The sequence below is a fragment of the Euphorbia lathyris genome, chromosome 1, assembly GCF_963576675.1.
Source record: "Euphorbia lathyris chromosome 1, ddEupLath1.1, whole genome shotgun sequence".
NCBI classification, from domain to species: Eukaryota; Viridiplantae; Streptophyta; class Magnoliopsida; order Malpighiales; family Euphorbiaceae; genus Euphorbia; species Euphorbia lathyris.
Window position 1 is genome coordinate 112,565,954 of NC_088910.1, and position 16,822 is coordinate 112,582,775.

The 16,822-nt window shown below is 33.0% G+C and overlaps 1 protein-coding gene across 1 annotated transcript; it reads left to right on the forward strand.

The window, feature by feature from the left end:
- Positions 1-7,012: 7,012 nt before the first annotated feature.
- Positions 7,013-9,465, forward strand: LOC136210658 (subtilisin-like protease). Its single transcript, XM_066002020.1, has one exon. The coding sequence runs from the start codon at positions 7,157-7,159 to the stop codon at positions 9,362-9,364; it is 2,208 nt and encodes a 735-aa protein (XP_065858092.1). The 5' UTR covers positions 7,013-7,156; the 3' UTR covers positions 9,365-9,465.
- Positions 9,466-16,822: the final 7,357 nt, after the last annotated feature.

The window sequence follows — 16,822 nt, forward strand, 5'->3', positions numbered from 1 at the left end:
CCATGTTTCATTGGATTCAAGAGCTTGAAGCTCTTTATTCATGGCCTCTTTCCAATTAGGATCACCACAAGCCTCTGCATAGTTTTTGGGTTCATGAATTTTGGTGAGGTTGGCTAAAAAGGCTTTGTAATCAGATGAATAAGCAAAACAGGTTTGACTGTAAGTGTTGGCTTGTAAAACAAAATCACTAAACTTTGCGGGTTTTTTATGAGGTCTGGTTGAGTGTCTAATTGGTATGTTTGTATGAATCAGTGAAGTGTTAGTGGTCGGTAATATGACATCTGTTGTGGTGGTTTGAATATGATTTGGAGACGTAACAATAGGAATTTGAGAGTTAGAAGTGGGGCTATTGGGAACAAGAGAGTCTGATTGGATAGTATTAGGCTCATTAAGTTCTATGTGGTTAGTGTGATGTGGGGAAACAATAGAAGATTCACCACCAAACAAGGGTTGTAAAGACACTGCAGAAGTATCCCTTTGTTCTGTACTTAAAACATCATGTTTAAAAGGGAATTTGTCCTCATGAAACACAATATCCCTAGATACACAAATTTTCTTAGTTTCAAGATTATATACCTTATAACCCTTTTGGCCTAACGAGTTACCCACATACACAAACTTATATGCTCTAACTTTAAATTTATCCTTATGAGGATTAGTATTGGCTATATGACACTCACTGCCAAAAACTTTGAACCTGTCATACACCGGTTCCTTGCCATACAGTTTTAAATATGGAGATTTCCATTCTAAAACTCTTGTAGGCATGATATTGATGAGGGTAGTGGCATGCAAGATGGCCTCTCCCCAAAAACAAATAGGCATTCCAGCATGAAACAGAAGTGATCTTTCTACTTCTGTGAGATGTCTATGCTTTCTTTCAGCAACCCCGTTTTGCTGAGGGGTATATACACAAGTCCTTTGGTGAACAATACCAAACAACTGAAAAACATGCTGACAAGATTGACCTACAAACTCCATCCCATTGTCAGTTCGCACACATTTCACTGCAAGCTCAAACTGAGTCTTAACCATTCTTATAAAACTAGTAAGTAACTGTGGCACCTGATCCTTAGTTTTGAACAACACTGTCTAAGTAGTTCTAGTATAATCATCAACCAAAGTAAGCATAAATCTATCAGCAGTCGTAGACTTTTGCTTATAAGGACCCCAACAATCTGCATGAACAACTTCAAATGGTCTACTAGTGTGAATAGAACTGTTTACAAATGGTAACCTATGTTGTTTGGATTGGTAACATACATCACAATTCTGAATTACATCATTAAGAGAAAAGACAAATAAATGCTTCTGTTTCTGAGCAGAAACATGACCTAATCTACAATGCCACAGCCATGCATCTGTAGACTTAGGAACATTTGCTACAATAGTACTATTTAAAGCAATATTAAAAACACCACTAGACTTACGAGTAGCACTTGAATCAAGTAGATACAAGCCTTGGTATAAAGTTCCTGTAGCCAAAACAGCATCAGTGCTCAGGTCCTGCAAAGAGCATTTCATACCAACAAACATCAGCTTTAGAGAAGAATCTCTAAGCAACTGTGGCACGGACAGAAGGTTGTACTTGAAATTTTCAACATATAGTACATTTCTGATTTTAAAATCAGATGTGAATATTATTGAGCCTGCTTTGGTGACCATTTGCGATGATCCATCAGGAAGAAAAACCTTCCTAGGAGGATATAAATCCTCAATATCATGAAACATATGAATGCAAAAACTCATATGTGCAGTGGCTCCAGAATCCACAATCCAGGCTTCTTCATAATTATCATTAGCAGATAACACTATATGTGTGTTAGGGGTACCTGAGGCAGATGCAAAAGCACTGAAATCCATTGATGAATTGGATGAGCTTTGGTTTTGAACTCCTTTGCCTTTTGCTTTGAGATACTTCTGAATCTCCACCTACATTATCCTCTGCATTTCTTTCTGCATATCTTGAGAAATCTGCTTTGCAGTATGCTCGTCATCATCTGAACCAGCATAATCATCAAAAGGTGTATTTGAGCCTTGAGTAAGCATAACTTTATGATTATTGGATGCAACTCCATTAGATGATCCACCAGGTTTAGACCCCTTCCACCAGTCTGGATATCTATGAAATCGAAAACAAGTTGCCTTATCATATCTAGCACGCTTGCAAATGTCACAAAACAGCTTGCTCTTATCCTCCTTATCCTTATTAAACATGTTGTTAGAATTTCCTCCTTTCTTACTACTTGAAGCACCCTGTGTATTCTTTGAAGACATAGATAAATTCACAAACTCACCATTGCCAGCAACATTTCCTGCACTGACCTCCTTTTGCTTCTCAATTCTCACAAACATAGAGCATGCTTTATTCAAATCAGGTGGAGGATCAGTAAGTAAGATTTGATTACGAACATGTTCATATTCTATGTTTAATCCACACAAAAACTGCATAAGCTTATCTTCATCATATAAATCCTGGATCAACGCCCTTGCTTCTTTACATGTGCAATTAGGTATAGGTTTTAAGGTAGCTATCTCATCCCACAATCTCTTTAATCTATTGTAAAATACAGTAACAGAGGAATTTCCCTGAACTATTGTACTCAATTCTTTCTTTAGATGAAAATACAAGTGTCCATCTCTTTCACCATACCTAGCTTCTAATTCTTTCCACAAAGCTCTAGCAGTAGGTGCATAAAGAAACGTTTCTGCTAAATCCTTGTCTAAAGTGTTCAATATCCATGCAAAAACAAGATTATCACCTTGAAGCCAGGTCTCATACTCAGTAGATTCTCTATCATGAGGTTCTAAATCATCTTTCAATACGAAATTGGTTCGTTTCTTAACAGCTAATGCAATAAGCATAGATCGTTTCCAGGATAAGTAATTGCTTCCAATTAAAGGAGAGTGAACTAAAATTAAACCTGGATTATCTGTAAGATAACTCGATTCAGATTGATTGCGATTGCACTCCATCTCGGATTTCAGCATGTTCTCAATTTCAGGTGATTCCGGTGAGTTTTCAATGTTCTCAATTTCCGGTGATTCCGGCGAGTTTACAGTGTTCTCAATTTCTGGTGATTCTGATGAGTTTGCAGTTTCCGATGAGTTTTCAGTCTCCAGCGATGTTCGATCTTCTTGATCGTTACTGGTTCCGCTAGTTTCAACAACTTCAGCGTAGCTTCTTCTTCTTCCTTTCACCATGAAATAAGTGTGTTAACAGCCTTGAAGCTCGGATACCATCTAGAATACATGAAATCAAAGAAAGACAAATATCTCTCTGTTATTATTGTATCAAAAAGATCTTAACCAGGAATACAATGGTGAACTCTTTATATAAAGAGAAAAGAAGGACAACTGTGGACAACTGTCAACTAAAGAATAAAACTAACATGTATGCAATCTCACACTAACTATCATAGATCTAATATTAATTTCAACAATATATAGTGTTAATTATTTATGAATTTAAATATATTATAGGGTTCAATTTAATGTTTTTAGGTGTAAATTAAAAGTTTTGGTTAAGTTTGATAAAAATAAATAAACTAAGAGGATCAAGATTGATATTTTACTAATTCTCAAATTATATATATACGAATTTAGAATTAAATTTCAAATTTATTTTATTATAAAATAATAATAAAAAAAAGTTAAAGATATGGTAGTAAGTAATATGTGCGGACGAGTATACATAATATAACCATAATATTAATCATAATATAAATTAATTAAAATTATCATGAGAAGCATTGGTAAGACACATATCCTAGATACATGTCTCCATTTTAAACATGTAAAAGCTATTTGTCTATATTTCAACAATTCTCAATACATATGTCCATTAAAAACCTTATATATCACTTATGTAATCATTTATAATAGGTATGGAAGAAATGATATGAAATATATATGAAAGTTATGAAAATGAAAAAAAAAAAAGAAAAAAAAGGAGAGATACGAATTTGAAAGGAGAGGAAGAATGGTGAGGTAGAATTACAATAAAGCAAATATCATCTTGTTTTGGGATTATGAATATTTGGGAACTTAGATGTTGGATTCGATCAAATCACAAAGAAATAGTGAACGAAATCATTAATAATGAACTTTGGACAGTGTCGTGAACTAGCAACTGTCAACGGAGCATACCGGAAAATTTTCGGTGACTGACGACGATATTTCGATAACTGTATTTTGGATCTAAATTATTTTTAAAATGTTATAAGTATGACTTTGAGTAAGTTTTGTTCCGTTTCGTCAAATTTTAATATGTTTATAAATAGTGAATTATGAAATCTATAGGTTACTAATAAAAATATGAAATTTAGACAATTGTCCTATTAGCTTTTTCTAAGTGAAATTTAATCCGGTATTAATAAGCTTTTAGTAGCGTCACGAGTTTAAATGTATAATCAGTCCAAAATAATTACATCGGATTAAAATTAATGTCCTAGCGATCGAAAATAACCCAATACGAATATTTTGATTATTTTCAAATTTTATCAATAAAATAGTTTGAACAACCTTAATTTGTCGAGTCAAAATAGAAGGATTAATATCGACAATTGTCAATTAAAATCTACTAAAATTAGTACAAGAGTTTGGAATATAATTAGAATATAAAATTTATACGAATAGACTCCTAGTAATGTTACGAGTCCAATTGAACCTCCGGTCAGAAGTAACGATACCAGTTTAGTGTTATATATTACAATTTCAATAACGAACATAAATAGTCTGATATAAACGTTGGTTTAAAATTAAATTTTATGTAATAATTAAGTGGCGTCAATTTATCGAATTAAAATAAGTTATAAACTAGAAGGACTAATAACGATATTTTCCAATTAGTCGGTATAGTAAAATATATAATTGGTACATGAATTTGAATATACAATTAGTACAAATAGATTTATGGTAATATAAGAGTCTAACGATATATCCGGTCCAAAATAGCTATTCCGATTACAAATAAAAATAAGTTTCAGTTTTAAATGATTTACGGGGTTTTGAATATGTTTTATTAAACTGTTTAAAATATATTGTTTAAAATATTTATATACTTCTGATTTTGATTATTTGAAGAATAATTATTTATTATCGTGGTATTTTGGAAATTTGGTCGAGAAAATGAATTTGATGATCTTATATGCGAATTGTTTTTGGATTGAGAAAGTTATTGCAGTTGTTATTATTTTGGATGATTTTCATGAGTTATGATTGTTTGAAAGATAAATAAAATGGTTTTGTCCATGTAGGATTGCCCGAGGTAGGAGTTGTATTTGTAAGACCATACCTAAGGGCAGTATGGCCAGAGTGCACGGCTGGTAGTCCTAACGTTAGGCAAGGCGAGATATGAATGAGATATCTTGATTATTGATATGATGGATGTTATGATAAGCTACACGGGTGGAATTCGAGGATGGACACACACGCAAATTTTGTATTACGTTTTGATAATGTTTGATGATTTGAATTATAATGTTTTACGTTTGTTTGATTACGAGTTGATTTGTTAAAGCGATTTATTTGATTACGAGTTGGTTTGTAAGTGATTTATTTGATTATGAGTTGGTTTGTTAAAGCGGTTTATTTGATTTGATTCGTTTTGATAAAACGTTGTTCGATTTGATTCGTTTTGATAAAACGTTGTTCGATTTGATTTGTTTTGATAAAACGTTATTCGATTTGATTCGTTTTGCTAAAGTGATTTATATATATTAAATTATATAGTAATAAAGTGAAATATACAATTAAGTTATTAGCGAATCAATCAACGTGTCAATAAGTTAAAATGAGTTCATAGGTTAAGAGAACTACCTAAAATAGGTAGAACTACGTGGCTTTGATTCCCGATTTAAAGATTAAAAGATGTTCGGGATACGTAGGAAGCTCGATAGATTTATCGAGTCCAAGCCAAATAATTAATTAAATTTTAGGTAGTCTGAATAAACTTTTATTTAATAGAAAATCGGTTCGCCTTTTAGATTTACGAACACTCATTATCTTATTTTCCCTTCATACCCGATGCCGTTTAGGGTCGGGTGTGACACCCTCAACTTTTTAAATATTCTATCACACACTTATAGTTGGCATTAAAAATCTATCACACATCTATAGTTGGTTTTATAAACATATCACACGTGACTTTAGTAATATTAAATTTGAATAAAACCATTTTAAATAAGTATAAAGACTAATGACAAGTGTTCAAAATTCAGGAAGCCACATAGAGAGACTTTATAAAATAAACATACAAAAATAAATGTTGTGGTTTGGCCAATTTAAAAAAGCAGTTTCCGTGGTTTATAATTTTACAAACTGAGTTTTGTGCTTTGTGAATTTTATAGTTAAATAATATGTGAGTTAATTTTTCAGTCAAATAATATTTTTTAATTTAGTTAAGTTAGACCTTCTACTTTTTGGTAATTTATAAAATTAATCTTTTTAATTACTTCAAATCACTCAATTTCAGATAAATAGTCACGAAAACAACATTTTACAAAATGATTGAGTTTGTAAACTGCATAAAGCATAAAACATTTGAAAGTCTTAAAAATTGGAGGCTGTTTTTACAAATCGGTCAAAGTACATGATTTATTTGTATAATTTTCTCTTAATATTATATTCAACATTTGAATCAGAAATTTAATAAAAGAAACATTTGAATCAGAAATAATAATAACCAAATTCTTTAATTAAAAAAGATAAAAAATAATTAGAGAATAATGTGATGAAATCTCAAATTGCACATAAATCAAAAAATTCCTAAACTTAATATAGGGAATGAAGTGTAGTTTGAACTCAAAAGGAATTATATAAAATAATAAAAGCAAAGCATCAACACTTATACGTGGATTTGTCGTCATCACTCATCACTTGTGTTTTATTCATCAGCCATGATTATGTTATCCAAATAAACAAGCGTTACTTCATAAAAAAAACGACAACTCAAATTGCATCTTCTACGAAATATCCAAATCCCTCCAAGCTCATAAATAAGCACTAACCAAAAGGCGCAGAAATTCCGACCAATACTATCCCTTTTTTTCTGCTAAAAAGTGTCTGACACAACCCCTCGTGATTTCACAAACAGCCCACCATTAAATTCACCCCCCAACCATTTCTACTTCCCCCAGGTTCAAGTTTCAACAACATGAAAGAAAACATTCAAAACAAAGCCCTCTTTCTCCTTTTTCTCCTTTTCACCTCCTTTTTAGCCATCTCCGAGGCTACAATTCAGACACAAGAGACTTATATCGTTCTCCTGGAGAAACCAGAAGGCAGAGATTTCACAGAATTCAAGAATTTAGATACCTGGTATCACTCATTCTTGGAAACTCCGCGTCTGCTTCATTCATATCGCCATGTGGTTACTGGTTTCGCTGCAAAACTCACAGCAGAACAAGCGAAATCAATGGAAACCAGAGAAGAACTGGTTTTAATCCGTCCGCAGAGGATGATTCCTCTGCACACGACGCGTACGCCTTCATTCTTGGGTCTGGAGCAGAATTTAGGATTCTGGAAAAGTTCTGATTACGGCAAAGGAATGATAATTGGACTTATTGACAGCGGAATAACCCCAAATCACCCTTCTTTTAGCGACGACGGAATGCCGTCGCCACCGACGAAATGGAAAGGGAAATGTGAGCTCAACGGTACTACTACGACATCTTGCAATAACAAGCTCATCGGTGCGAGAAATTTCGCTACGGATAGCAATGATGTGTTGGATAACTTAGGCCATGGCACGCACACAGCTAGCACCGCGGCGGGGAGTTCTCTCCACGGGGCTAGCTATTTTGGTCAATATAATGGTACTGCTATCGGAAGTGCTCCTTTAGCACACTTAGCAATGTACAAAGTTTCCGGCAGAGGAGGGAAAGCCGGGGAAGCGGAGATATTGGCAGCAATGGATGCTGCCATTGATGATGGCGTTGATGTTCTTTCCTTATCCCTTGGACTCGGCTCGAAAGCTTTTTATGATGACGTAATTGCAATTGGGGCTTTTGCTGCTACCCGGAAAGGAATTCTGGTAAGCTGTTCAGCAGGAAATGGTGGTCCGAGGAATTTTTCTCTAACGAACGAGGCTCCATGGATTTTAACAGTCGGAGCAAGCACCGTAGATAGAGCTGTAAGAGCAACGGTTTTAATCGGAAACAACACGGAAATCAACGGTGAATCCCTCTTTCAACCGAAGGACTTTCCGTCAACATTGCTGCCTCTTGTTTATGCAGGATCAAATGGTAATGAATCGGCCAAATTTTGCGATAAAGGATCATTAGCCAATGTTGATGTCAAAGGCAAGATAGTCCTCTGCGAGGGGGGGATTGGAACGGTTTATAAAGGGCAGGAAGTGAAAGATAATGGCGGAGCTGCTATGATTGTAATGAATGATCAAGTTCAAGGGTTTGTCACAAAAGCAAGTCTCCATGTTCTTCCTGCTTCACATGTGAATTATGTTGCAGGATCTCAAATTAAAGACTATATAAACTCAACAACTTCACCAATGGCTACAATTTTGTTTAAAGGAACTGTAATTGGCTTGAAAGATGCTCCTCATGTTGCTGCATTTTCCTCCAGAGGCCCGAATACCGCGAGCCCCGGGATCTTAAAACCTGACATTATAGGCCCTGGAGTGAACATTTTAGCAGCATTTCCTGTTTCAGTTGACAATACTACGAACAGATTCGATCTAAAGTCAGGAACTTCAATGTCATGCCCTCATCTGAGTGGCATTGGGGCACTACTGAAAAACTCGCACCCTGATTGGTCACCTGCTGCTATAAAATCCGCAATCATGACAACTGCGAACTTGGAAAACGTCGAAGGAAATTCTATTTCTGACCAGCAGTTAGTTCCTGCTACTGTTTTTGAAATTGGTTCGGGCCATGTGAACCCATCGAAAGCAAATGATCCGGGGCTTGTTTATGATATTCAACCTGAAGATTACGTTCCTTATTTGTGTGGTCTCGGTTATTCTGATAAAGAGGTAGGAGTTATCGTACAACATAGAGTAAAATGCTCGAAGAATTCGAGTATTCCTGAGGCTCAGCTGAATTATCCATCGTTTTCTATAAAATTGGGGGCTAATTATCCTAATCCACAGACGTATACAAGAACATTGACGAACTATGGCAAGGCGAATTCGGGTTACGCAGTTGAGGTATCTGCACCGAAAGGTGTGAGTGTTGTGGTGACACCTGATAAGATTAGTTTCAGTGAGGTTAAACAAATGGTTAAGTACTCTGTAATGTTTAGCAAGAATGGGACCGTTGGGAGTGGGAGTTTTTCTGAGGGGTACATAACTTGGAAAAGTGATGGATATAGTGTTAGAAGCCCAATTGCTGTCATATTTGAATGAAGAACATTGTTGTAATACTGGAGTTATGTCCTTCATTAACAATAATAATACAATAGTAATCTAAACTAATTTTATATATATATATATATTTTTTTTCGATTTCTCAGTCAGGTAATCTTTGAGTGGATACAGTAATCTAAACTAAACGGCTTGGTGGCGGCTTTTTCAGTTAATATATGCTGCGTATCATTAATTAAAGCAGCTAATAATCTCAACTTTCTAAGAGTCTATGAGCCAGAGTGGCTCAATTTCATAATGGGCTTCTTTATTTGGGTGTAGGTCCAATAATTGAGAAATTATATTATGATTATGGTCCATTTGGATTATTATCTGTCATAATATGACAATTGTACAAATTACCACTAACACTTAGCTGTATGGCAGGCTTGAGTTTTTTTTATCCATTTCTAATTTCCAATTTACTTATACTTTCCATATATTTTACCATGTGTGACAGTATTCCATCTAAATAATATCAAGCATTTATGGACTCGCATTTTTAGAAGTCTAGCTTGACTATGAATAGTATTTTCGAATTTCTGTTTAATAAAAATAATAAATAATAAATCAATGTATTAATAAAAATAGGATTATAAAGAATAAGTAATCCATATGGTTCGAGGGTAACAGTAGTAGTGTTTGATTTAGATTTATTAAAATTTTAGAAAGGAGATTTAAAACATTTCAAGATTTAGATTTAATAAGCTCGGATAATTTAGTCACACTCAGTCTTTAGGCTTCATAGTGAGATAATATGTGTTTGGGACCAAATCTAATTAAAGTATCAATTCGCTTTTGAAAACCAATTTCATCTTGGAAGGCCCACTGGCAATAGAAAAGCCCAAACCAGAAACCACCCCATTACCTAGGATAGGACGTATTTTCAATAGAAGCTTATACATAGACAATTTTGTTTTGTTTTTTTGGTTTTTTGGTTTTTTGGTTTTTTTTTTTTTTGTCCATTACGTTAGATATCAATCTCTTTACTCAGATTGATCACTAACTTTCCAGTTAGGGTGTATCAGGGCATACCCCGATATAAATCAATGAACAGTTGGAGAGGTATACTCAAAAGTTGGATTAGACCCATTATTTGGTGAGTGAGTTTACGATCTCCGATCTCCAATTTTCAATCCTCACAACTCAAAGTATTTCTCAAAGATATGAAAGAGAAGTTGCTTGAGAACACTTGTCAATATCCGTGTTCAAAATTTCTAGTTTTTGTATCATAATATTAGATTGGGTTAGGTGGGTAAATAATTAGTTGAATTTTATGTCTTTATGTAAAAAATTAAAAATTTAGAATAAATTTAAAAAGAAATTATCAACTATGAGGACCTTAACTGATATTTCCTAATTTTTAATATATAACTGTATTTTATTGATTAATGGGTTGATTTCATATCTAAATTAGGTGTAATTTAGAGTTGAAAACAACTTAATAATAAAAAGAATTGAAAAAGAAGTAATTAATCATTAACTTTAGTTTAATAACATACATTTCAACAATTACCAATCCAAATAACCAATGTTATCAGAACCGGACCGGACATTAAACCGGATTGATAGTTGGGTCATGGGTCACTTGGTCGGATCGGATGGCTCCGATTGATCGAACCGGATGACGTAATAAATAAATAAGTAATATTTATATATATTAAATGTATATAATTAATTTAAAATTATTTTTATAAATTATATATATCCAAAATAAATTATAAATAACTTTTGGTTTGTTTTTTTTAAAGGAACTTTTGGTTTGTTATTATTCGTTAACTTAAGTTTTAAATGTATAACGGATAAATAAAATTTAGAATAACTTGAAATATTATAAATTTTTTATAGATAATTTTTCTAAAGTTTTAAGAAAATAAAATAAATCCAAAATAATAATAGTTACTGTTTCTCAAAATGTCAAAAAATTATTACTTTATTATTATTTTATAGCTCTCAAAATAATTTTTATATAATCTACTAATGGCTATTAATCAATAAGTACTCAAATAATAAATGATATGATAGTGGAGGTTATGGTTTTGTTTTGATGGACTGAATCATGAATTAGAGAGAATGAAAAAAAAAACACACAGGCAAAGATAAATAGTAGATGGAGTGTATCCCACATCGAATAAAAAGAAGGTGAGCAAGCCAACCTATGAGTATAATAAAGGAGCAAGGGAGGAGCTTGGAAAAGCAAGCAGCCACAGAGTGGGAACAAAGAAAATTACTCTTTTGCCTTTTAATAAATAATACTGTGTGCTTGCATTTTGTTTCAATTTTTTAAAAGAAAATTTAAAAAAAAAATGAACAGATCTGGGGTCACACCGGTTTTTGGCCGAACCGCTGGGTTCCGGTTTAACCCCAAGTCATTCTGGTTTATTGAACATTCAACAAACTAGAGAGGTTCGGACCGGTTATCTGACCGGTTTCCGGTTCAACCGGTCGAACCGACCGGTCCGATCCGAGCCTGATAACATTCCAAATAACAATCAACGTACACATCATTTATTCATTATATCAAAACCTATGCAAGTATTTGCTAGTTTTGTTAGAGCAACTCTAATGCTGCTCAAAAGGATCAATTTGAAATCTTGTAGAAGTACCTAACCATTAGAGAAGAAAGTTAGAGAGTCTCCAAGTTGAAGAAGGTCGTCATATCCGGCGAGTTGTTTGGAAATTTTGAGAGTTGCAGATAACAACGCATGAGAGGGGGAGAGATACATGCGCAAGTTGCAATTTGATTTGAAAGGTATTTGTGTCTTCAACTCTCTTTTTTGGCGCGTCCAAATTCATGAAACTATAAATTTTATAGCTGACATGTGGGACACCTTTTGGAAAAGCGAAATTTAGACATGTGGGACACCTTCTGGAAAAGCGAAATTTCTTTCTAAAGTATAAAAACTGTTTTATTTTTTGAGAGTATATCACTTCGGTTGGAATGAATTTTTTTTTGTAAAGAATAATGAAAAATCCTTCTCAATGATATAAATACATTTATTTTAACTCTATGTTTCTTTTCTTTTTTTTTTTTTTTTTGCTAGGAAAGGAAAGAAAAAAAACAACAACAAAACCGCCTAACCTAAGATGAGCTTGGGAAAGCTGACTCCCACCATGTCATCCAAGATAAGAGACGAAATGAAATCCGGAGGAGAAGAAAAGGTTGAGAGCCCCAACATCCTGGCATGACCTTCAGCCGCGAGACGGTCCGCCACCCGATTTTGTTCCCTATAAATATGACCGAAGCTAAAAGAATCAAAGGAAGAACAAATTAATATTAGGTTTTTTATTTTTTTAATTCAATTAAATAAATTAAATAAACTATAAATATTAATAGTATTTTTTATTCCATTAATATTAATTCATTATTAACTTTATTATTATTAAAAAAATAGATTAATCGATTAAAAGTAAATAAAATAAAATATTATATAACATGTGAGACCCATTGAATAGTGTTGATAGTGATTAACTACTAGAGGAGATTTTTGATAGAGAGTGTTTTGAGGAGAGATGTAAGAAATTGGTGATGTGGAATGGTTGGAGGGTTTGCAACCCTCCAAATACTAGGGATGCTCTTACGCATCTCAGTGAAGCCGAAGGTTCTTTCACACTATAGGCAAAAAAAAAAAAATTAGTTGTTATCCTTTCTTATAATGAGATAACTAACTTCTCAATATAATATATTAATAATGTATTCATATACGTTTATGGATTGAGTACTAATATATCTACTTAATTAGTTATTAGACAGACATCAATTTAAAGCAGAGTGGCAAAAGGCCACAAGTTGATAGTGGTCATCAACAAATGAGTCATTGTGGCACCGAAACAATGAGTTGGTGTAAAAAACTAGAGTTTGTGGTGCTTGATTTTGGTCTGAATGAGATCATTGATTTTGGCAATGTTAGTGTTTTGGAATTTGGTTATCCCAAAAATATTCGCATTGGGCTCATACGAGAAGATATCACTCAGATGATCGAGGTAGCTTGGTTCGGTTTTATACAAATTTCTATGTTGTAAGATATCTGAACTTTTTTATTTAATTTATCTGAATTTTTAGTTTCTCCTTAAAATCTAATAGCTAAGATTAAAAAACTATATATATGTAGGGCTTTTAGAGATCAGAATGTTGTTGATAAGTTTGAGTCAGATTCCATTGGATTCTTGTGCGCAACTAATATAGAGGAAATCGAATTACATGCATACTTTAATAGCACTACACATTATGACACATGCGATGGAATTACAAAGTTCGAAGAGATTCATTTTGTGTCCTTACCACCACAATAAGTTAAATTTAATTATGATTTATTTTTAGTTTCAAAACCTATAATTAAGTTGGTTATTGGTCATTGATCTTGAAAACTACTTTTATTATAGTGAGCATTGGGCTCTTCTAGTCATTTCTCTGGACAAACATCGTGTATACACATATAATTCAATAAAGTTTGGAGTTGCCAAATTCAAAATTAAGGCTCACATGAATAAGTATAAGATAACAAGACTTATATTAAATATTTATTTTTGCATTTATTTCTTTAAATTATTTTAAATATGCATAATAATACTGTTATGTGTAGGGTATTTAGAGCTTATCAGATACTAAAAGGACGTTCTAAAAGCCAATATACCTTGTCACGGAGTAGTGAAGGAGTATGATTTTCATTTTTTGTATTTTAAAATTATATGTTTATTTGCTCGTAAATAAAATAATTTATTTTTAAAACTCTAAAACATATAGTGCGCTTAACAACAGGAACTAGTAGAGCGTGGCTACTTTGTGATGCGTTATATATATGTTTGAAATGGTAAAAAATCACATTGAGAGTACTGATCTATCATAGGTAAGTGTTGATGAAGAATTTGTTATATAATTTAACTTTACACTTTTTAGGATTGTCCAAATTCTAAGAACACCTCTTATTCGGCAGAGGAGATAAATGAGGTGCAAGATCTAGTGGAAGAATATATCGTAAGCAAAATCCATTAGTGGTGTACATGTTTTTAAAATATTAATGATAAACATTAGTGATTCAAAATTCCATTGTAAATGCAATATGTTCTGATGAATTGGAGAAAAATACTACTAAGTCTCAATATTAAGGGATTTTCTTCATTGTGAATTGATATTAGAATCTTATTTTTACGCAGGGTGGTCCGTTTTATAAGTATAGTTTGTCGAATATTTGATTGCATATCGTAATTTATACAAGAAAAAAATAATTTCTGTAATTAAAAAAAATCTATGCAACACGTTTTCAGATTGCGCGTTGCAATTGATCTTATCTGCAGCGCTCTTTTAGAGCAATCATCGCAGCTGACCCAAGGTCATTAGCGACGCAACTTTCGAAAGTGTGTCGCTATTGACCTTGTCAATAGCGACGCACATTGTGAGTCCTATTTGGCAAATAGTTGTTAGCTAATTACTAGTTAACCTCTAAAGCAGTGCAAAATTCTAATTTTATCTCAAAAACTCTTTACCAAACAGGGCCAAGGTCAAAAAGCGACACTCCTTCAAAACGCTTGTCGCTATTGGCAAGATATTCTTTTGAAAGGAGCGTTGCTAGTGACAAGGTCAATTGCGACACTCGTTCGGAAGGAGAGAGCCTTTGATGCGCGTCACTGAGCAACTGTTATGCGGGCGAAAAACGCATCGGTACCTAAAAGCGCGTCACTATTATCCCTTTTTCCACTAGTGTTATTTTCCTAAATGTTACCATGGGAAGTAGATGAAAAGAAGAATGAAGGAAAAAGTTGTTATATTTCACTGAATGAAAAGTTACAGAGCTATTTTTATACGGCTGGGAAAACAAACTCTAACTAACCTTCACTATAAGCTAAGGTAAACTACATTCTAATTATGATGTACCCTGTATACTTCTCACAATTATTCAGATTATAATTTCTCCATTTAGTCAAAAGAAAATTGCTAAAGTAAATCCTTTAATAATTCAATGTAATCATGGTGCAATCCTAAAAGCATCTCCAAGAGTTTCTTAGGATGCGTTTGGTATGACGTAATGCAATGTAATGTAATCAAAACTGTAATGTAATCAAACTTGTAATGTAATGAAATGAGATGGTGATTCCATTACCACGTTTGGTTAAAAAAATGATGAAATGTAATTAGCATTACATTCCTTATGTTTGCTTAGTTAAATATAATCGCAAAATTTTATTTACATAATTAAAATCAACAAAAAAACACATGAAAATCGTGAAATTAGTATATAATTTTCCGTGTTTTCATAGTATTTTTTTACATTTTTCTCGTTTTTCGTTTTCCATTTTCACCGTTTTTTCTATTTTCTCATTTTCTCATTTTCTTATTTTTCATTTTTTTTTTGTTGCTTTTTCGTTTTTAGGTTTTCTAGTTTTTGCATTTTTGAAAATGATGAGAAGTGAGATTTGAAAAATTAAAGGTTAGATAGAACTTTAAAGATAGAAATTAGGATTACTTGTTGGATGTTACGAGAATTCAATCCATTTTTTTTATGTAATGGGGATTACAATAGTTGTTAAATAAAATTTAATCTATGGATTTCTCATTCCATTACAACAAAATTTTAAAGTGCAACCAAACATGGTAATGACCATTCAATGTAATGGGCATTCCATTACAAAGCCCACTACATCTTACCGAATGGGCTTGCACTCTCTAAAAATAATATAAATAACTTACTCTTAGTGATTTAAAAGTGAATGAGACATATCATCTATAACAATACTTCTTATATTCACTCCTTATTTATTATTTTATCATTAAAATTATTGATTGTTCTTATATTTACCAATAGTGTGAGGGAGACTCTTCAATAATAAATTTTTAATAAAAAATGAATTAAGAGACACTAACAGGTGGAGAGAGACTCTTTGTTAATAGATAGCATGAGGGGGCTCTTACGGGGCGTTTGGTATTCTATTGGGATAGAGATAGGGATAGAGATTGGGATAGGGATAAAGATAAATGGTTGGAATATGGATAAAAATATGATAGTCGAGAATTATTATTCAATGTTTGGTACGTAGGATAGGGATAAAATAATACATTTTACTATTTTAACCCTATTTAAACTACATAACATTAATTTGAGGGATAAGATGGACTTTTTCATCCTATTAAAATCGCAGGAGCTTATCCCACCTCCTTATACCACCCTCTCCTGGGTATAGGATTTGAGGGATAAGAGCTTATCCCTCATCCGTCTCACTCTTCTATCTCCCAAACAAACATGGGATAACTTATCTCGTATTTTTTATTCCTATCCCACCTCTTATATCCCTTCTAACAAACATCCCGTTAGTGATTTGAGGAGCCACTAACTGACTGTTAGAGCTGATTTTTCATTCTCCTTCCTCAAATTTTAACTTAAGAACCAACTTAAAGAGGTTCTGGGAGATGCTCTAATACATTAAAGCTTGGTGTTTTCTGTTATTTTGTAATCAGTAGATTTAGGA